The sequence below is a fragment of the Oxyura jamaicensis genome, chromosome 2 (genome assembly GCF_011077185.1).
Source record: "Oxyura jamaicensis isolate SHBP4307 breed ruddy duck chromosome 2, BPBGC_Ojam_1.0, whole genome shotgun sequence".
NCBI classification, from domain to species: domain Eukaryota; kingdom Metazoa; phylum Chordata; class Aves; order Anseriformes; family Anatidae; genus Oxyura; species Oxyura jamaicensis.
Window position 1 is genome coordinate 81,283,114 of NC_048894.1, and position 22,955 is coordinate 81,306,068.

Below are 22,955 nucleotides of genomic sequence, written 5' to 3' on the forward strand. Positions count from 1 at the left end.
CAGTCCCAGAGAAGAAAATTCAGCTCCTCGGGAAGAAACCACAAAGTATTACAAACTCCTATGTAATGTGGAAAACCACATAATAGGACCCAATGGCTGGAAGCTGCAGCCAGACACAATGACATTAAAATTAATACATATTTAATTAACGGGATGATTGACTACTGGAATAAACTACCTAGGGAGTTCGTGGATCTTCTCAATGTCTTTGAATTAGGGCTGGACTTGGTCCTTAAGATACATATAGTCAAAAACACAGCTATAAGTCTCAATACAAGGTTAACTGGGTGAAGTATAAGAGAGAAGGATTTACAAGAGGTCCAAAGAAATGATTTTGCACTCCCCCCACCTTTTAAGTTTCATGGAAATTTTGAGACATAGGAGAGGGACCGTCTCATTGGGAAGGCCATTTCATCCTATACAGTGATTTTTACAGAGCAGCCAACCTGCTGAAACCCTTAAATGCAGAGGATTACAATCCACGTAGTTCAGAGCAAGTTAGTCAGTTAACATACCATGTCTCCATGAGCAGGGTACAAGCAGCTAAGAACTCTCTGGAATTTTCACTGCTTCCAAAAGAGCTGCTAAACACCACCAATGAATATGGGATGGAATGAATATGAGATGACAGACTCAGAAAAGAGTTCCTCAGAGTGCTCCTGTTCCTCAGTGTGCTGGTTTCTGGAGGAGAGGCAATACTTGAGAACTTTGCCTCTGACTGATCAAGTGGTTTTAAATAAACTACTCTACTTTTCTCTGCATTAGTTTTTTCCATCATTGTACTACAACAAATTAATACCTTGCAAATTCAAAAGAGTTTGGCCTTGGAGGCACGTGAAAAATAAAGTAAGAATCTTTGAGACTCTGAAATAAGCAAAGAGTTGTACATGGTCAGAGGGAACTACAGAGAAACAAAGCAGAAAAGATCATCCATTATAAGCAGGGCCACGTATGAGCTCACTGGTGCACCATGGAGTGCTTTATTCCCCAGGTCCTAATAACTTCTTGGCATTTTTCCCCCCCTCTGTCCCTTCCCCATCGCAATCTCTACAGAGTGCTCCTCGCAACACGTCAGGTTTCCCTCCCAGCATGCCAGCAGTCAGCTGACTGGCACTTATCTGTTCCTCACTGCAAAATGGCACCTAGAGGAAGTACAACTCTCACACTCTATCCTTAAAACAGCCAGTGGGAAGCAGGGAAGGGGTAAGTTATGACCTAAACAGGGTCTAAGGCACAGGGTCCAGAGGCTATCTTTCTGCTGGAGGAAGTATTGCCTCCAAATGAAGTGACTTACACTGGGTTTCCCTCCCCTCTCCCACTCATTTGCGATATGTAGGTTATTTCCTTTTTCTCTTTAGCACAGTTTCCTCATCTCTGTGATACTGACACTAATTTCTGCCAGAACTTAGATGCGATCGGATAATAAGCATTAAAGCTTACAGAGCTCTGAGATTCTTGATGAGAGTTGTTTGAGACAAAAATCCACACTAATCACCTTAGCAAGCCAGTAAGTAATACTGCTTAGGTTTTGAACCACAGGTTGCAATCCCTGTGCATCGCACACGTATCTCAAGTCAAGAGAGCTAAATGCAGCACTAGAAGGGATACCTGGGTCACTGATTTCACGAGTTATTAAGGCAAAGAGATTCATACCTCTTCCACAAATGTAACAAGAACGATCTTCTAAATGTTACCTTTGCCCCCTGCAAGGGGGAAGCTGTTGCTGCTTTGGTACCATAATATCTGGAGCCATCTCAGGTCTGTGCAATTGAAATGCCCTGAATCTGAATGAAAATCATACTGAGACTTTGCATATGTTTATAGGATGCAGATCATATTCAACGTGGAAATTACGAGGCCACCTCACCGCTGAAGCACACTGACATGTCTGCGTTTGGGCACTTCCTATTTCTAATACAGTTCTTTGCAGACAAATGAAAGGCATGCAGTTGCTGTTTAAACTGAGACAAATATCCCTTGCTAGCACAACAAATACACAGGAAAACATAAGCAAAACAGCAGTTTTTAAATGCACATCTCTGTCTTGGTTTCTTCATTTAAGGCTAAGGTATCTACTAGTTGTCCTGCTAATCACAAAGCACTGTCTTTTTTTTTAAAAAAAAAAAAAAAAAATACATCAAATTATTTTGAACTTGGCTACTGCTCTAGCTAAGAAGGCTTCCTACCACAATTAAAAAAAAAAAAATATTATTCTCCACACACTCCATGCCTATTTAGCTTTAAAAGTAGTTCCACATCTACACAGTCTTTCTTGTTTGAAAGCTCAACACAGAATCATAGAAACATCAGCATTTTCACATCTTTGCTCTGAATTTGGCAATTCACCATCCAAGTCTTACCTCTCTGCAGAGCTGGACTAGCAAGGTTTTGTCCTAAGGCAAAAACATTGTCTGAGAAGCACAGGTAGCCAAGTGTCAGACCAGGAATGGAAACAGCAGGATATTTGACTTCATAAAAAGTAGCTGAAATGAAAGAAGCAACAATCAATCTATGTATACATAGACTCAAGAACCTAAACTGCAGTAAGGAGCAAGCCTACAGCAACTGCTTACAGGACATGGGGGAGAAAGAGTGAAAAACACCTTATTTCCAGATTAAATACATCAGTGCACAACAAGGGCCAGGTGCTCCCTGAGTGCCTGGGGGCCAGGAACTCAGCACAGCAACAAAGCCTTCGGGGCAGGGGCCTCACTAGCCGGGGCCCCATCCTACAACCAAGCCCCCAGAGCAAGGTGATGGATGGCAGCTGTGAGTCCCTAACAATGTGGAAGAATTAGGGTCAAGCTAGAAACACAAGTCAGCAAAACAGTGTAAAGCCCAGGCTCAGGAAGAGAAGCCACAAGCAGATGCAGCCCAGTGACCATGAGGCAGGGCTGGGTCAAACTCAGTAGTCCACAGCTTGTTGTCCGGAGCAGTGGTGACCCCAGCTGGTCACAGACATGGCTGTAGAGCAGCCATGAAGGCTTCCTGAGGAAGTACAGGAATTGTGCGTATATATTGTCCATGCAACCAAGAGTCAGAAGAATACTCTGTCCTTGCAGTTTAATAGGGATATTGAAAGAACTCACTGTTCTGCAGTTGCCCCTCACAAGAAGTTTGTGAAAATACCTGCAAGTGGGGAAAAGGCATTTGATTCATGTGACCCTTGTCAATGCTGTTCATTTTCATAAGGAACAAATCCATGCAGCACTATCAGCACAGCCCGATTGCAGGAGTTTTGAGGGCTGATCACGGGTGGCAAAATCTCACTGTGTGACCGTGATGCTCTCTGGAGCCTTGGATGGACCGGAGATAAATCCTGCCAGCAGCAGCAACTTAGGAGCTGCTAATTAAACACAAGTTTCTGAATGTAGAGATGAGGCAACACTAAGTGGACCAAAAAGAAGATAGGGCAGTTAACAGGGAAGGGGAAACCTGTGTTCAGGGAATTATTGCCAGCAGAGCAGTGATACCTCTTTTAAATGTTTGGGGTTTTGTGTTTTGGTATTTTTTTTTCAATTTTTTCTTCTCTTTTCTTTTCCATTCAATTGCCAAATGTAATTAGTTTGAGGGAAGTAGTCTGAACCTGAACCATCAGCAGTAACCAGACAAAAACATTTTATAGGAGAAAACAGGAGACACAGTGCTCCAGTTGCTCTCAACTCTTTGATAGGCTGTGTAAGAGTAAGCCTGTGTCTGGCTTGCTCAAAACATTTTTCCTCCTTTCAGCCATCAATTTATGAGGAGAACATCTCCAGGTAACTGGTTAAGATGAAAGTTTTACCTTCAGAGATGCCCATTGTAGTGTCCAAAGCTATTTTACTAGCAAGGCTGGATGTTGTGGTGAACTGTGTAGAATGAACACAATTCAAACCTGTGAGTTTACAGTCCTTTTGGCCCCAAATTATCTGCCACCAGCATCCAACCTTGGCAGGCTCCTGCCTCCACAGCTATATTTGGGGGCAATGCCCTGTGGGCCTGGGTAGCACCCCTTTCTCCTTGGGAGCTGCTCTCCTCCATCACCCCTCGTGGAGGCAGTCACTTTCCTCACACACATGGAAAAGGGTTTTCTGCCCCAATTGCCATGTAACTTTCCTGTCCTCGGGCCCAAGGCAGCAGGACACTACCTGAGGGAGGGGTTGCGTGGTCCAGGCACTTGGGAGAGGAATGGCCACTAGACAGACTTCGTATGGCCCAGAGCTGTGACTGAAGGCCTGGAAATAATGCATGGGGCAGCACCTCCTGTGTGACAGCTGCTTCTGCAAAGGGCCACTCAGCTTTCATCACACTGACAGTGGGGTTAACACATAGAATCATTAAGGTTGGAAAAGACCCCAAGATCACCTTGTCCAACTATCCCCCTACCACCAATGTCACCCACTAAACCATGTCCCTAAGCACCAGGTCCAACCTTTCCTTGAACACCCCCAGGGACAACGATGCCACCACCTCCCTGGGCAACCATCCCAATGCCTGACTGCTCTTTCTGAGAAGAAATGTCTCCTCATTGCCAACCTAAACCTCCCCTGGCGCAACTTGAGGCCATTCCCAATTCTTTTCCTAAGTGGTACACAAACCTCAACTTCCTTCTCTCTTATCTGTTGAGGGGTTCTGGATTTACCTTTCTAATTACCTCTTTTCTCCCCCTATATCCCATGATGAATTCTTTCTACTTTATCCCTCATTTCTTCACCACAGGCTCTGGGAAGCTGTTGCATCTCCTTAAGCCGCAGCATGTGGAGGATATGTAAGATTAGAGATTGAAAGGCATTTCAATAGGAGTAAAGTTGGATACAAAAAAGTTTGAGACCTTTCCCTTTGAAGCTCCATCATGGGGAACACCTTTTGATGTGAGGGAGCTGCAAAATTCAGAAAAATAGTTCGTGTAGCAAAAAGATCAAGCTACCTCTTTTTCGTAAACTCAGAATAGTCAGCTGTTACCTCCAGTCATTTTCCACCAGAAGTGTGGACACTGAAACACACAGAGCAAAAATGAGCCTCTGAACGTGGAAGGAAACTGTAGGGGCTCGTACATGCCACTGGGCAAGAGTGAGGGCAGCTTGTCCTGATGACGGATTGCTGATAATTAGCAATACTAAAGACCTTAATCTTAAAGGGTTTGATCTGCTCAGGGGATAAACCGAATCAGTATGCTCATGGAGTTGAGTTAATCCCTTTATGCACTCGCATTTGCTATGGCTGTCGTTCACCTGTAAAATGAAGCAAAGGGGCGAAAAGGATGACAATTATTCACTCTGGGGACAGTCACTGAGCTCCCAGCAGGCTGGAGGAACCGTGCGAGGCTGACCTGCCTTGAGGAAACCCCTTTTGCCCAGGAGGCCGTGACTCCTAGCTCTGCCCCAAGCCTGGCTGGGCTCCTCACAGGCCCCTCCGCCATCACCGGCTCGAGGCCGCCATTCCCCCACACACCCGGCAGGCGCCGCCGCTGGGCGCCGGGGCGGGCCGCGGCTGAGGGGCGGGCGGGCCGAGCCGCCATTGCGGCCGCCGGGGGCGGGCAGGGGGAAGGGAGGGAGGCGGAGCGGCCATGGCGGCCAAAATGGCTCGGCCCAGGGCCGCCAGGGCGCTGCGAGCGCTGCTGCTGCTGCCGCCGTCTCCCCGCTCCGTGCCGCTCACGCCCCGGGGACCGGCCGCTTCCTACGGGTAAAAAAATAAAACCCAGCCGCCTCCTGCCCCTCTGGCTCGGTGGCCGAGAGCAGCGGGGCTTGGGGAAGGGGACATTTGACAGGCAAGGCAGGGTGGCAGCGAGGGGTCCCGGTGTTGGTGGGCGAGGTGTTTTAGCGAAGGGGGGGGGGTGTGCTTGGTTTGGGAAGGTGGGGGTGACAACAGGGACGCTGGTAGTACCCTGAGGAAAGGGCTGCTGCAGGTCGCCGGGGAGGCTTGTTCGGCTGGGAAGAGCCATTAGCTGCTTTCTGTGCCCTGCAAGGGGCTGTGGCAGGGGTCCGCAGCCCCTTCTCACCAGCCTGCCTTCCCTCTGTGATCATGGCAGGACGCAATGCGAAACGCTTCCCTGGTACCTGCAGACACCGTCTTTCCTGCACGTAGTGTGAAAGAAGGACGAGGAGGATTAACAGCCCGGTAACGCTGCTTACTCCGCAAATCCTGTTAAGGAAAAGAGACATTACACCATTTTTTTTCCCCACACACACAAATAAAGACTATGTTGCATTGCAGCCCAGCTGGAACAGAAAGGTAGCATCCAGACCAAGGAGCGCTCCTACAGAGCACGAGGTGCAGCATGGTCTCCAGCGAGGCACCTTGCTGGGCCTGCGGGCTCTGCATCCCTCCCGCCCGGCTGAGCGCGGGCAGCACGTATCCACCGCTCCTCAGGGCTACAGGCTCTAACGCTGCTCATTCAGTTACAGCGTGGTTTGGTTTTCTTTTCTGTGTGGTTTTGGTTTTTAGCATTGCTTCCACAAACATGATTATGCCCAACAATGCAGTCTTTACAAAAAAAATGGCAGAAGCAAAGTCATCACGGTGACAACCATACTGAAGTGATCTCAGATTCACAGGAGCTTGGTGTGGGAAAGACCAAGTCTTTTAGGAATAGCCACTTCCAGGACAGTTTCTCATATACATATATATATATATGTAAAGTATTGAGAGTACGCTGTATGTGAAACTCCCAGATTTCATTGGACTGAAGTGCCTCACAAACTCAGCAAAATTCCTGAGCTCCCAACATTAATAATTAATCCTGAAAAAGGTAAAAGGGTAGAGCTGGGGAAAAAAACTAACACTATCTGAATCACGAAATTAGAATATATACCCCTTGTCTATGAAAACTACGTCAGCGATTTTTTTTTTTTTAATGGTAACAGAGTGATGAATATTTCTGCTGTTTGGATCTGGACCTGCTTTTGGCAATTAATAATCAGAAGAAAAAAAAATCACATTTAGGTATTCATTTTTTTATGGTGAGAATTGTGATAAAATAACCTGTTGAAACAGGTTAAAAGATGGTATATTAAGGAAAAAATAACAAAACATCCTCTTTTAGAAAAAGGCAAAACTCATGTTCAAAAAGGGGATGAGAAGGTATATCTGAATGCTACATTGAGAATATACCTTGTGAAGTATATAGCCGTATCAGGTGCAGTACGTGGACATAAAGAAAGTTTAAAATGGTAGTCTAATTCCTTGAATCATATCGGCATAACAACTCAACAAAACTCCCTGAAGTTACAATGACACAATGAATTTCTTTGTCCGAGCTACATTCTTGAAATGTAGATCTGGATTTGTACTCCAGTTTTCAAGTTAGATCTGCCCAGGTAAAAAGACCTGGTGCTATTCTGCAAAGTCTCTGCTTATATTTAGGCACGTGGCATGGTTAGCTGTGTTACACAGACCCAGATTTTACGTAGAGCCCTAACGGCTTTGTGTTGCACACATCCTGTGATCCTGCTGCCGCTTACAGACTGGGAAGCTGAGTTCACCAGCTACTGGTCATTTTCATTTCCCTCACAAGGAAGATATAAACTGGTGGTATTTCTTACTTTTAATCCATCATTTTAAGCTTTATGTAGCTGGGACTGTGCTTACTTGCTGCAATCAGAATTTATTTGCTAAAACTGAATTTTTAGTGAGTTGTATGGTGCATAGCATGGAATAGAGACTTGTTACATGTAACGGTGGGAAGCAGCATTTCTGTAAGTAGCTATGTGAAATTCACTTTGAATTCATGCGGGAAGAATATTTGATCTATGTAGACTGAGAAGTGCAGGGGATGAAGGTTAAGCATTAGGCAACCTAATGGCAAAATTCATACACTACTACCTCTAATTAAAACAAGTTATGTTGGTGAAAAGACATCTCTCAACCATTTGGGAACAAACTTGCTTGGGAGACCAGATGCAGTCATGTATACTGTTCAGACAATACCTCCAATATATGCTACCTCTAGCATTCTCACTAGGTATTTGCATCTAGAAATGGTGTCTCAGGTTAACTGTATTTGCACATCTTGCTTTGCAGTGAAAGGTTAAAGTAGGCATTTAAGGGTAATGTCCTCTGTGGTCAGTCCCTGTAATCTTTCCAGTTCACATTTTTCCATTTAGAATACTTTTTTAGTGGGTAGGGAATTTTGGCCATGCAGTATTTTCCAATTAAGTATTACGGTGGCAGAAATATCACCCTCATCTCCCTGCAAGGTGTTTCTCATTGTAGACCTCCTACATGAGGAACTGTAACAATAATTTGTTGTTTCTTTGGCAGACAGAAAGGTATAGTTCAGTAGTACTAAGTGAACACCAGCCATTTCAAAAGTTACTCTGTAGCAGCAGGAGGTTTCTCCTCTGTAATATATCTCTTTCACCACATTTCTGTAGCCATGTAAACATGCTTTTGTATTCCTCTTGTTGCACAGTTGTTATTGTTTTTTTTCCCCTTAATTCATTTAACTGAATTTGTGAAATATAAGTGCAAATGTTATATATACCAAATACATCTGTGCTCCTGTCAAGTTTCGTATTTAGTCTTCTATGCATCTGTGAAAGGGCGAGCGACCTATTTAAGTTTTATTGTATTGTCTTTCACGTATAGAAAAAGTATTCTATATTCCTTTAAATGTCCATGTAGTAATGAGAATTAGCTGTCTGAATGTTCTCCTTTTTCTCTTCCCTTCCCTAGTACTTCGATAACATCTGCCAAAATCCAAGTGAATGGAGTCAACTTGCATTATCAGCAAACGGGAGAAGGAAGCCATGCAGTTCTCCTGCTTCCTGGAATGCTAGGTCTGGAGATTGTCTTATCTTTGTAGAGCAACCACCTCATTTACCATTCATGCTAGAACGTACAAAACTATTTTGTAATATGTTCAGCACCTGATTATGGAGCATTGCTGTTAAAAGATAAAATTGCCACACGTACAAAAGATAGGAAAATGCAGAGTTATTGCAACCCGTTAACTGTTTTTAAAGACTTTCTTTATCTTACTGGGCACCATTTATACATACGTAATGGTATAGGTCCTGAATTTATTTCATAGTCACTCACACCTTCTAGATTTGACTGTGCAAAGTGAGCGTCCAGTACAAGTGGCAAATAGCTACAGAAGGTGCAAAGTAATGGGGGTGGGAGGGGAGAGAGGGAAGAATCGGGTCAGCTGTATTTGTTACGCAACTGATGGATGCGTTCGTTTTTAGAAATTAGGTGCATTCCAAATGAAGTAATAGACATAATGCAGCACTTACAGTTTATCACCATAGTGAAAAAGGCCTGGCTGAGACCTGGTTTTTGCTTAAAAACGCATTGTCATGTTTTGGTTACTCAGGGCAACATCATTAAGACTCTCAATGACAGAGCTGGACAGCAGGTTCTGCTAGCTACAGGGTATCTGTCCATTGAGATCAATGCTTTTGATAACAACCCTTTGAAATTAACACAAGCTTTTTTCCCCTGGATTTTTGCAGTACACTTAGGCCTTGCACAGCCATTTTAATATAATGATGAATAACCAACTTGGTATTCGATTTTCATCCTTTGAATATTTTATATTAGAGCTGAACAGGTTTTACTCAAGTAACGTGATATTGTTACCACATGACCATAATCCAAATGAGAAAAAAATTGCAGTCTTCTTACCTTCCTCCTAGCATTCATAGATAGCTTAGCACAATAGCATTTTCTAGACTGGAGTATTTCATTTTTTAAAAATCTTTTGGAAGTCAGAGCCATCAAAAAAAGAAATAGTTCTGCATCAGAAAAAAATAAATCTATTTGACTTTTTTCTGACAACAAACATCTTAGAAAAATCGGAAGTTAGAAATCTCTGGTTTTTGTGTCCCTGTTCTCACCTCAGGACAAGTATTTAAAGCTCAGCTTCAAGCACCCATAGTTGTATAGATTTATTGAAGTGTTTCATCAGATGAGAACTGTCTCTCACAATACTTTTTACGTTTAGATCACAATTTAGTAGCTGGAGTCAGTATATTCCTCCCCTTCCACAATTTCCTCTGTGCTGGCCAGATGAACAGCAATGATCATGCTACTGCTTTAAATCTGTTAACAATATGCCCCTACCCCAGTTAATTCCAGGTAAATCAGTTTAAGGTACTCTTTCAGAGCATCCAGGCAGAGCACAGTTTTGGTAAGCTTACATACCTACTAGAAATAGTTTGCACTCAGTGTACCACAGATACTTTTAAAGAGTTTTGTTATGGTACTTTCTGAGAGTTGCAATGCTTAGTTGCCATTAGAGATAAAGTATACTTTAGGTGATGGATAGCCTCTCTTTTAGAATTAAGATACAAGTTTCCCCAGTTTCCATTTAGCATATGCATGCTATAGAAGTATTATGGTGGTTACTTTAATTGAAAAATCATGATTTTCCAGGGAGTGGTCAAACAGATTTTGGACCACAGCTTAAGTCTATGAATAAGAAACTTTTCACAATTGTTGCTTGGGATCCTCGGGGATATGGACAGTCCATCCCTCCATCTCGAGACTTTCCTCCAGATTTCTTTGAGAGGGATGCAAAAGATGCAGTAGATCTTATGCAGGTAAATCTCTTCTCAGATTTTATTATTTCTCTCTACATATTTAAAACCTGTTTTCCTACTGTTACGTGTGTTGTTTCCAGCAGATAGCAAGTTATGCAAAAGAACATACAAATGAAGGCTTAAATCTGGGCAAAAAAACACACTTCTGGAAAATATTTTCTTCTTCCATTTCTTCTGCAATATACATAGAGGTTCAGCAGTGGGGGATTAATTATAAAGCAATACATTTGTATTCCAGAACCCTGCCCTTAGAGGTTTACAGCCAAGAACCATGTAAGTTTAAGTGAACTATATATAAAAAACAAAGCCTATGCCAAGTGATTTGACGGGAAGGGATTACAGTAGTGAAAGGTTCTTAGAAATTTTTCTAGCTAATAGAATCTTGGCGTTTTGCCTTGAGCAATCCATTGCAAGAAACATCTGATTCTGAAAACTAAGCTGACACTTTGCATTTTACAGCCTATTACTGAAATAAATCTTGTGGGAAATTGAAGGGTTCCTGTGATCATAACAGCTCTAACAGAGCTATTGTTATCATGAAGAATATGACCTAAAGCTGAAATAAAAAAATCCTACAGGATGGAGAAATATTTATTCCCAAGATCTGCTTTTATTCCATCCTATAAGTGCTAACAGTATTCTCTGGTTTAGTTTTACCTAATATTTGGGCTTTGTTACGTTAAGCTATACAGTTTCTTTGGCCATGTTAAGCAAGTTGGCAGAACATTAAAATTCCAAAAATATGAGACAAGATTCAGACAGTGAATCCAAATGTACTTCTGTAGTGAGCAGTAACCTTACAGAACCATATGAAATGGGAATGCAGCAGTATTCTGCATGGTGAAACAAAATCAGTCTGACAGCAGAATCGGGATTAAGATACAATTGTGCCCTCTAACCATAGAAGCAATCTCTCTGCACAGTAAGTCACCAATTTCTTCTGCTACACTAACAAAGAAAATAAAGCTGCTCCCATGGATAGGTGACAAAGTTTTTGTTTAAATGCTTGTAACCCCCTTTCCTGCCTCTGTTCAAATACTAATAGATACAAAACAGAAAACAAAGCTGTCCTCAAAAAGCATGTAACCATGCAGCGTGCAAACAGGACAGCAGCCCACCAATCTTTAAAGCTGCCAAAGCAAATGAGATGTGGCATCCTGTTATTTTTGAAGATGTTCATTGATGTGAGCATGTAACAACAAATGATTAAAGTCTTCCCAAGCATGGGTAACTTGATTCCATTTTAGCCTAGCATATAAAGGATAGCACAAATCTGAAGGAATCATCCCAGCTAGGATTTCCAGAAAAAAAAGTCTTAACTCCTGCAGAGGGCTTTATGATGGTATATGCTTTGCATGCACGCAGACAGAAAATCCATCTGTATAGATGGGCCTTTTATTCTAGGCTCTTCCAGGTTCTGGTGCCTCTGCTGGAGCTGTGGCTGCTGCGAGGTTTTGACAAAATAACAGAAGCTGAAATTCTGAAGAGTATTTTGCACCTTGATGCAGATGACAGTGCTGTATATCACTGTATGGGTTCTGTCAAGGAGTTTGTGTGAAATGAAAGGAGTACAATGCCATAAGCCTACTTGGCTGTGCTCCATCCCAAACTGTAAGAAAAGCCTAGCAAAGGCCCATAGCATTAAAAATAGTACTGATATTTAAGAGGTACTTATTCTGAAGAGCTACTGTCCAAATCAAAGTATGGATTTGAGCTTCTCCCAGTTTTGGTAAATCAACTATAACCCTTACTTCTGGTATACTTCCTGTGATCCAACGAAAGTATATAGTACAGAGTGATATTACAGCACACTGGTGTAAATTAGTTTTGTCACAGCGTGTATGATCTTTCAATTGCGTTTCACACAGACCTTGATGGAGGAAGTGATTTCCAAAGAGATATTATTCCCCTATTGGCTAAAGAGAGCACAAAATCACCCACGGAATCAAGGAGCTGGAACCAGCTCTCAGGTTATTGCTGATATTAAGTAGAAGCCTGTGCTGTAAGTAGCTCAAGATTAAAGCAAACAAACATGCATGCCATATCCAAGATGTCTGTTACATCACATTGGTTTTTTTGTTTGTTTTTGTTTTGTTTTTGTTTTTGAAAGGCACAAAGGATAAGTTAAATTCCTCATGCTGCAACGAACCCTGAGACAACCCAAAGAACGCATCAAGATAATGGCTAGTTCATGAGAGAAATACAGAACTGGAAGCAAATACATCTCAGCTGAAGCACTGACAAATAATTTAAGACAGAGAAAAAACAAATAATAGTCTATTCCACCCATCAGCCAAGTCTGAGATCCATGATTTGCTGTTGGTGCTAGGAGAACAGCAGCAACAGAAAAACATCAGCTTTATAAGCACTGCTGCCAACTCCTGAAATCTGCCAAGACGACAGTAACACTTCAGCAGAACAATACTTAAAGTTGATCACAGATAAATAATTTTTGAGCAGGCCAGGAACAACTTGTGATCAGCTACAAAAATTCCAGGCTCCCTTTTCTTCCTGTCAGATCTTACCTAACATGTCCTTTTCTTTACCCTCCCTTATTTATTTTCTGTTTGCTAATTATGGCTTAGTCGGGTGAAATTGAATATTGACCAACACTACAATAAACCTAGTAGCGAGGAAGGGGCCAAAACCAGAAAAGCCTGATAGCAATAGAAGTTTGCCAGGTATCAGCTCAACTGATAATGCTATGCCTCACTTGAGCTTCAAGTTTATAAGCAAGAGTAAGCTTCCAAATTATAAACTACTTTTTCCTCTCTGTGTAATTCTTTTGTTTCTCTGATTTCCAGTGTTTTTCCTTTCTTCTGTCCAAAGAAAGCAGGACTGGACTTCCACGAGCAAAACACTGAGCACCAAAACACGTTGTTCAACTTACTCTTTTTCCTTCACAACTACAATATCTTCATTGATGTCATCTAAAAAGCTGCAATTCTGGGAGAAAAAAAAAAAAAAAAAAAAAAAAAAAAAACATAAACAACAACAATTTTGAAACCCTTGATTATGCTTGTTTGCTAAAGAGTTCACAAACTCAGACTCCTACATGCAAAACATCAAATACTTCTTAACCACTAAATATCATTCCTGTAAAAATGGTGAATTTGTTCCTTAATGCCTTTATCTTTCTCACCTTTTGCCCACTGAACATCATATACACAAAATCCTCTCTCCTGTCGCTGCTGTTGCTCTCTACCACAGATCTCGGATATGAGCAAACGAGAATTTTGAATTCTAAGTGGAAAGCGGTGTACAAGTCAGAATGAATTAAGGTTTTGGTTGACATTTTTTTTTTTGCACTGAGCCTCCCTTTATGAGAAGGAGGTGTTGCAACATCAGTGCTTTGAACTGGAATTCATGATGAACTAATACTTAAAATTAGTTCATCATAAATTCATGAGTACATCAGTTATATGCTTCAGAAAATGTGGATTAGGCACCTAAGTTCAATACAATCCTGTAGCAAACACTTTAAGCATATTTTGGTCATTACTCAACAGATGTTTTCCCTTTCTTTTTTCCTTTTTTTTTTTTTTTTTAATTAAATAAAAAAGCAAACAGCCAGCATCAGTAAATTAGATCACTGGATTCCATTTTTTTAAATCTTAAACTTCTCTTAAATTCATCTTGGTCTTGGATTACATACCATCCCACACCGTGATAGTCTTTGCCAACTTTATAGAAAGAGAATCCACACACTCTCGATACTGTCAGGCTTTCTGAAAAGGTCTTCACCAGCCACTCTAAATAAACATTTCTTAAATTCAAGAGGGCTTCTTAAATGCAGCAGGAATCTGACTAGTTTGTTTCCTTAAACAGCCACAGAAATATAGAAGGGCAGGTATAACTTCTTATTTTCCAAATATTTCACCTTTCCATGTTTGTTTGTTTGTTTGTTTTTTAATAGAAGGAAAATCTATATTTTCTAGCTAGCTGTAAGCTAACCATAGCTCAGCCATGCAGTGTTGCGTCTAGATCTGTACAGTCAGTTTTCAAGAAATACTTGATGTTTACTAGTAAAGCCAACTGCTATTTTTCATATAACTTTCTTGTGCAAATCAAGGCATTGAAATTTAAGAAGTTCTCTTTGCTGGGATGGAGTGATGGCGGTATTACAGCACTCATTGCAGCTGCAAAGTATCCAACTCTTATCCACAAGTTGGTTGTCTGGGGAGCAAATGCTAGCGTTACTCAAGAGGACGTGAGAATTTATAATGGTATGTATAAACTGAACGGGTAGGGGAATATCATACCCTAAGAGAACTATTTTCATTTCATCTTGATTTAAGGATTTCAGTCACGCTACAGCTAAGTAGAGACAGAGTTGAAGACGTAACAAAACAGGACACAAAATTCACCGAGTTGCTAACTATAGCGATAGATTAAAATCATAGGGAGAAATTACCCAACAATTACTCCGAGGGTAATATAGTGGAATTAAGAAGCCCTCATCAACAGCTGCTAAAAAGCATAAGTTATAATAGCTTGTCAGTAGTTTTCAGAAGGTAAGATTTTTGTTGCTTTAACAAATTCCTAAAAATAAACTCCAAATAATCCTACTGACCCCACATTTGATTTACTTTCTCACATCTTGCACGACACTTAGACGAGGTCCACAGAAAATTGTTGGACTAGCATATAACAGCTTTTGCCTCTGGCATCTATATAATACGTAGTCAGTAAGAAAATAACCTCATAGCTTACCATTTGAGCAAAGGAAGCAAATGAATCATTCAAGTAAACATCCCAGGATGCCTTTCTAATTTGCATTCCTTTCAAGTTAATTACTGTGGATACAAAACCTTTCCAAAATAAATAAACACCATATTTCTGATCATCATTATACTCAAGTAAAAGAAAATCTAACCATCTGCTACTCCAAAGCAAAACAGCAAACAGCACAAGTGAACTCAGAAATGAACCTTATTTACTTCTGAGATTAGAAATAAAAAGTTAACCATACAGCCTCTCAACAAATGTAGCTGATTGTATTTTAATTGAAGTGATTGTCATTCGATTTATACCAGCTGTGGAAACTGTTTGGCTTCAGCTAAGTTACTAGTGTACGTCTTGCACATGTGTACTTACATCACCTGTATTAAAGCATTTTCATTATTGTTAGTAGTAGTAGGGTTGTTTTGGTTTGTTTGCTTAAGCTCTGTAAAAGTGCTACTTCAGTTCTTTACGTGCTCTATATGTACAGAGGTTTTATTTCATAATAATTACAAAATACACATCAGTCAGAATGAGCCAACAGAAAAAATAAGTCTTACTTCAGAAGGACTGCAGTTAGGGCCTGCAACAGTGCTGACTTTTGGCCTTTTTGTGGACTGGTGCTTTCAACATCTCTCTCTGGGTGACGGAGCTCCTAAAGTAGCAGTGCAAGCCTTCTGCACAGCCCATCAGTGCACCTTACCTACAGCAGAGGGTCTGGTAAGAGAGAAAGGTGTTCTTCTGCTATCTATGTCCTTTCAAGGTTTGGCTTTTTTCTTCCCATCTTTTTAAAGTAATGATGGCTGCATGGATAAAACAGTAAGTTCTGTAAGGGAAACAGCTGTTCAGTGACAGCTAGCCTGGGATGATCAAACTCATTTCCTGGTGGTTAGCAATCAGATGTTGTTTCAAAACAACACTTTCAATCAGTACTACCTTGCTCATTTGGCTGGATAGGTTCTGCTTGTTAATTAACTGCAAACTCCTTTCTATCCTTATTTCCCATCTGAAACCAATCGAAAGCTTTGCTACTTACATATATTGCTATTGGATAATTCAGTACTTTTTAGGTCTCTTGCATTTTCTGCTTTGTCAATGTTGTTTTGAGCTTTCTTGATGAAAAGCTGTACAACTGAAACACAGTTTAGTGAAAGTCACTTTTGTGGATATCTGGTTTGTGAGCTGTGTTTAAAATTTTAGGGGGAAAATAGGTAAACCTGACAAATAACTAGAATGTCAGATTATTTGTACAACTGTAGCCAGTATGCCATGAGTCACGGGGCTCTACTAAGTAGAGCTGCTTGTTTTTTTTCTAAGACTATGGCAAATGTACCATGATGTCAGCCTGCTGGAATGCCTTAGTAAGAGCTTCCTTCCTCTGAATACTGGTAAGAACCATGGAAGAACTTCCATCCATAAACCAAAGAAAAAGGCTAAAGGATGTAAAAAAGAACTGCCAGCTCTGGCACAGTGTTACAAAAACAGTCCCCTTTTTATACACAAGATTACTGCAAGGTACACAAAGTACCTCCTTGAGCTCTTCTTCTGTGTGCCCTCAAAAAAAGAAAAAACAGAAATTGTAGGACTGTGTTCTTCTACATATATATATATAATTTTTCCCCATGGGAACATAATAAGGCAGTCCTTTGTAACGCAGAAAGATCACAGCAGAGATAATAAAACTGCCTCATTTTTATACCCTTTCCATGCTAAGAATTATTTAAAACCATTGAATGCAGTTTCAAGTTTTAAGTACATATCTGTTTTTAAGTACATATCTGTATTTAAGTTACTCGTATCAGATGTTGACAGTACTGGGTTTGATCAGGAAAGGTCCTAACATACTTCAATGTTATTTTATGTAGGTATCCGAGATGTTTCAAAATGGAGTGAGAAGGTTAAGAAACCACTGGAAGAGATGTATGGACATGAATACTTTGCAAAAACCTGTGAGGCTTGGGTAGATGGAATATCCAGCTTTGCTGAAAAATCAGATGGTAAGGCATTTACAGTGTTAAGCCGAAGCAATTATAGTAGCAGACAGTTCTGGATAAAAATCTAGCAGTATTCCTGGCAGCTGGGAAAGGAAGGCCTCTGCATATGGCTTTAAAAGCTGTGCCTGACTCACACTTATGAATAAAGCAATTACTTTTTAGATGGTTCACAGAACCAGCAAGGTACAGGAGGAGAAAGCATTTATGGGAATAGTTAGCTGATGAGTCCCTTCTCTTGCTCCACCACAAAACTACATGATTAAATCATTGCTTTTGTGCAGACTGAACAGGAGGGATTCTGCTCAACCTTTTTTCTCCTCTACTTTCTCAGCATCTAAGCACCGCATCTTGGTGACATTAAGATATCCCAGAAGCGAGGTGTGTTCATTTGAGTTTGTGCAAGCAGTAGCCGAACCACTTTTTCAAACTAGTACCATATATGATGAGTACAAAAAGAAGGAAGTTCAGATTTTGAGAACTCAGAACCAACAATATATATATATATATAGAAATATATATAAAACTATTGACACAGCTTGGGCATTTCAAATGCAAAAAGAATAGTTAAACCAAGCAGTATAATCACTGTTGAATGTTTCTCTCTGAAGACTTCTCCAATTACTCAACGTAGCCTTTGCAACCAAGGGTACCATGAGTAATAACCTGCAGTTCTGTTTTAATTCACAGGAAGATTGCTTTCAATTTGCCAAAGCCAAAATACATAGTGTATAAAACAAGAAGTCTGTAATTCTCTTAAATATATGTTCCTGCAACTCTCATAATGAAAGACATGAGGAGGTGATATACATTAACAGACAGCAGGTACTAAAGGGAAAAATACTTTTTCATAGATTCCCCATGCATCAGCAACGTGGTACTAGAATTTCTCTCAGTAGAGAGTTGTAACAAACTGTGGTATCATTTCATTTTATCCTTTCTAGAATGTATCTCCCTAAAACTTGTTTGCTCTTAAATCCAAAGCCCAAGCCAATGAGATGCTGCCTGTGGCATCCTTTTGACTGTCTGCACGTGCCTCAAACACTATGAGGTGGAGCAGCTGTGAAATGGAAGCCACCTGGAGACATGTAACAAGGAGCTGAATATCTAGATGCTGTAACTGGGTCAGCTCTTGGGAGAAGACTAAAATTTGCTTAAAATGATTAGCTACCATCAGACGGCAATTTTTCCATGATTAACTTGGGAAGGGTGACTTAGAATACAAGCAGACCTTTGAATTAAAGTTAAGCAACACTGCAGAAATGGCTATTTGTGGTGAATAATGGTAAAAGCCATTAGAGGAGAAAAATAAATCAGAAATAATAGGACAACAAAACTTTGGTTTGTCAACAACTCAGATTCTTTTTAAAGAACAGATTATTTGCCCTAACAACTTCTAGTATGAACTTGTATAAGAAATGAACTTTTAGAGGGTACCAACATTTATCGATACTGTATAAGCTCTTAAAGCTGCAAAATTCAAAATTCTTCTTGCTGTTGTGTTATTAGAGTAAACATAATCTAGAACAGTTTTATTTCCTAGTTTGACTGCCAACCATGACCTTAGGTAAATAACTTAAATTTGTTTGTTAGTTTTTCTGAAAAACAGTCAACATTTGTGCAGATGTTTGATGACCATGAGTACAAGCTCTAAATGAAAATATTTAATAAATAAATACTGCAAAATAAGAAAAGGTAAATAACCAAACAGGAAAACTCTGTGAAACTGTGAATGACTTAAGAGCTAGGGAAGATGTGTGTGCACAAATATTAGCTGTGCAGCTGTTAGTAACTGCAAGGAGAAAACTACAAATGGGACAAAAGCTATCTCAAGGATAAATGGAACATAAAACACATTGAGTATGCTTTGCTCATAGATTCCCTTGCAGGAGCGTGGGAGGTTAGCCAAAGAGTATGGAAACTGTGGCACTATGCAATGAGGTAAAAAAGAAAAGGGGAAAAATATAAAAGTCTTTAATGAAAAGCATTAAAATTACTTCTACTGAGATTTAATATTTGTAAGTATAAAATTATTATTCAGGTTCTGTAAAATGAATGTGCAGGAAGAATAACCTTTGAATAGTTTTAGTGTAATTTGTATTAAACGGTTATTTATTGCTGACAGCGAGGGGTCTGGAAGATGGAACAGGCAGAAGTACAACCTAAGCTAATTTGTTGATAAAAGTAGCAAGTCTTGGAAACAGCCAACGTAAGAAAATGTAGCATGAAGCAGTAAGATGCTAAGATTAAAAAAAAAAAAAAAAAAAGGAGAGCCTGGGGACAAGAGCCTGGGGAAAAGGGACAATTAACTTCATTCGCTCTATCCATTTCTGTTAATAACCATTAATTAAGCAAATTTCAGTACTTGCATAGTACTTTAGTGAAAGAAATGTTATAGCCCTTTTTATATAGTTCTGTGGAATAATTGCATGCTATCCAGAAGGAGAGGCAACAGCTAGAACCTGAGTTTTCACAATCCTTTACAGAAGCAGTTTCAGTCTTTCACACTATTTTAAAATGAAGTGTAACCTTCATTTATTTTCTCCCTAGGTAATATCTGCCAACAGTTGCTGCCTCTCATTAAATGTCCCACATTTATAATTCATGGTGAGAAAGACCCATTGGTTCCACGCTATCATGCAGAATACATTCAGAAGCACATCAAAGGCTCCCGGTAAGTTTTGTGATGGAGTGTCTCTAAATCATTGTTGAAGAAAGGAAGTCCAAATCCACAATGTTAAAAAAAAAATGCATTAGGACAAGTATTCTCCGTCACAGACAGAACTATTCTAAATTTCACTAGCAGCTTATGATGCAAACAGTGTAGCTGGACCTTTCTTGTTACATGAAAAGTAAGAAACAAAGAAACACCAGTACTTCAGTAAGTGCCTTCCTGTTGTTCTCCAGGAGAAGCCACGTAAGGTCCTCTTTCTCTTCCCACTTCTCACGCAGATCCACTCTCTAACGCTTACTGAAATAAGCAAATTTGTTTTCTCTGTTATGGCCACCACATTCCTTCTGTTGTGAGATGCCTAACTTCTGTCCCATTCAGTAGGGCAGTGAATTTAGATGCTATGAATGGGACAAGACTACTGGTAATCGGAGAGGAGCAGAGGATACTGATCTTTGCTCTTCCTTGTTGACGTGAACTACAACCTCAAAGATTTGCTTTTTAAACTGTTCCAGGAATTATTAGTGTGTTTCAGAAAAGTTAAATGACAAATTGTACAACTATACTCAGATATTACTCCATAAACAAAAAGTCTTGAGGCAACATCTGCTCCTTTTTGAAAATCCGGAATGCTTCCCGTAAAAAGCTGGGATTCCACCAGCTGAATTTTCTTCATACATTTGCACATGAATTCAAGAGTTCTATTACTACTCAATAGCAGACAGTGCTGATTAGCATGAGAGAAAAGAATTAGAACTGAACCCATTTTTATGAATAGAGTGTAGGAATCCATTATTGGTGTCATCTCTGTGAAAAATTGAGTGATATATTTACCTCAAAGTCAACTCTGCCATTCATAAAAAGGTATCGTTCCACGGGAAAGATAAGAACAAGAGACCTTTCTAACAATCACATGCAAGCATTTTTTTTCTCCAATGTCTGCCAGCTAGTGACACCCACATATGCCCTGCTTAAAAGACTTGTTATTCTGTTAGATTTCACTGAGCCCAAAAACGCTCTAGGTGCTAAGGCATGTCATAATAAAAACTAGACAAGGATCAGATAGCTTCTTTGGAAGAAAAGCCACAGAAGAAAGCATTAGAAGTTGCCATATGATAAAACATAATGCTGTTCTTTATGTCTTTGTGATGAAGTGCTCTCCCATATATGTATTTATGAGATAAGAAATGGAATTAATGGTGATATTCTCAGAAACATGCAGAAAATACAAAAGGGGAGGCAAACCTCCCCTTTTTTCTTGTTGCACTGGAGAGGAGACCTTCCATTGTTAAGCAGAAAGACCTTAAATTCCAGTAACACTGTTTGAACATCTGCTTTTCCTGCCTTGGCTTTTCTCTGAATTGTAAAGTAGAATAGGATTTGCTATTTGTAGCATTGTTTACTTCTGTCTTGTGTGCTATCATCCTGTTTTTGCACTGTATGGCTAGAGTTAGGTCGTATTAGGCTTAACAGCAGTAGCAAAAACCATTGATAGTGGTGTAGGATTGTACATCTGTATATTGCTTTGTCTTTGATGACTGAGATTGAATTTCAGGCAGAAGCGATGGAAGAACTGGATAGGTTCATGCTACTGCTCTTCCTGATGAGAAAAGCAGAATTTTATCACCACTAAAAGAATGATTGCCCTGGCTGTAGTGGGACTTAAGTGTTATAAAGGCAACAAAGTATCAATCAAGAATGTCTTTAGCTCTGTTGAAACAGCTTAGTAAGTGGTAGAACAAAAAATTTAACACTTCTTCGGGGGTTTGTAAAAAGCACATACCAAAGGTATAAGGTTTTTCCTGCTCATTCCTATCAGCGTTAAGAGCCAAAAGATTTAATCTTCAGGTTCTTCTTCTAAACACTTTTTTACACTTTTAGTTAAAATTCTGCCATAGAAGTTGACATCCCTTTTTACTTTAAAAAATGGCATTAGTTTTGAATTTGTCTTTTAGCAGAAAGATAAGAAAATTCAGCTGCCAACCAGGTTTGAGTGGTGTCATGAAATCTGTTTCTGTAGCAACCTATTCAGTGCACTCCCTGTCCAGGACAGCCAGCATTCTCTGAAAGAGGCAAAGCAGCTTAGGTGCTTGACGTACCTTTAGAAGACAAACTTCTCAAGTGAATTTCAGAATGTCACAGTGTTCACAGACCACTAAAAATATCCCTAGAAACTGTGTCTGGGACAGAAAAAAAAAAAGGTTTTAAGCATAGTTTATCCTGACCAAAGTGGGGCAAGTAGTATGCTTGTTGATGTAGTTGACATACTGAACCCCACATACCTGGGAGCAGTACTTTTAGTGTTACTTAATTTATTGACTTGGGTAACCAAGAAAAAAGAAAAACAGTTAAATTACCTGTGTTCCCAGAACGTAGGACATACTCAGCATGTGCTTTTTCCCCCCCTCTTTTAAGACTGCTCTTGATGCCAGAAGGAAAGCATAATCTACACCTGCGTTTTGCAGAGGACTTCAACAGACAAGTGGAAGATTTCTTATTGTAACCTGAACTGTAAAGTAAGTTAGATGTATGTGTCTTTGCACTGTTTAGTTGACTTTCTGTATTCAAGTTAAATGGGTTTGATTCCTGTAAGAAAAAGCAGGGAAAATCTGCATGAGAAGCATGCATCTTGAGAATATGTCAGCCTCCATGGATCAGAGCACACCTTTGTGCTGCTAGATTTCTAACCTGCCATTAAACTTAATTCTTCTCAAACACACTGGCTGAACATCTGTTCTTTGTCCAATTGAGGTGTTAAGAAAGACAGAAAACAGCGTCTAGAATACATGCCTTTATGTGCTTTTAACATTAAAAGACAAAAAACATTGTAATAAATTGGATTCAGAACTGTTACACTGAGAAATCTGTCAAAGTTACAAGTGCTGAGAGGTTAATCGGGTACACAGCATCTAAAGAACATGCTTTACCACCACTATCAGAAAGTCATTCAGTATGCATGCCAGCTTTACAGAAGTTCTTTTGGTAACAGGGGACTTAAGCCTCATCCTCCTCTCCCTCCTCTTCAAATTCACCCTGCTCGTCAGCAGT

General features: G+C 40.1%; 1 protein-coding gene and 2 long non-coding RNA genes across 5 annotated transcripts in view; 2 read left to right on the top strand and 1 right to left on the bottom strand.

Annotated features, from left to right (window-relative positions):
• Positions 1–5,151, bottom strand: part of LOC118161942 — a 73,080-nt gene extending 67,929 nt beyond the window's left edge. For all 3 annotated transcript variants that reach the window (XR_004748232.1, XR_004748230.1, XR_004748231.1), the window contains exons 1-4: positions 4,622–5,151; positions 2,574–2,777; positions 2,361–2,483; positions 1,695–1,784 (exon numbers count right to left, since the gene is read on the bottom strand). This is a non-coding gene — a long non-coding RNA (uncharacterized LOC118161942). The remainder of the gene's footprint in view (positions 1–1,694; positions 1,785–2,360; positions 2,484–2,573; positions 2,778–4,621) is intronic.
• A 353-nt stretch (positions 5,152–5,504) lies between these two features.
• Positions 5,505–22,760, top strand: BPHL (biphenyl hydrolase like). The gene is made up of 7 exons (XM_035317727.1): positions 5,505–5,661; positions 8,653–8,756; positions 10,357–10,523; positions 14,596–14,749; positions 17,111–17,242; positions 19,787–19,910; positions 22,323–22,760. Exons 1-7 carry the CDS (start codon positions 5,546–5,548, stop codon positions 22,408–22,410), a joined length of 885 nt encoding a protein of 294 aa, XP_035173618.1. The 5' UTR covers positions 5,505–5,545; the 3' UTR covers positions 22,411–22,760.
• Positions 11,965–14,062, top strand: LOC118161943. The gene is made up of 2 exons (XR_004748233.1): positions 11,965–12,525; positions 12,634–14,062. It is a non-coding gene; the product is annotated as an uncharacterized LOC118161943 (long non-coding RNA).
• Positions 22,761–22,955: the final 195 nt, after the last annotated feature.

Coding starts and splice junctions, on each gene's coding strand:
- BPHL (XM_035317727.1), top strand. CDS start 5,546: ATGGCGGCCAAAATGGCTCGGCCCAGGGCCGCCAGGGCGCTGCGAGCG. Junction 17,243..19,786: donor CTTTGCTGAAAAATCAGATG/GTAAGGCATTTA, acceptor TTTTCTCCCTAG/GTAATATCTGCCAACAGTTG. Junction 19,911..22,322: donor AAGCACATCAAAGGCTCCCG/GTAAGTTTTGTG, acceptor CCCTCTTTTAAG/ACTGCTCTTGATGCCAGAAG.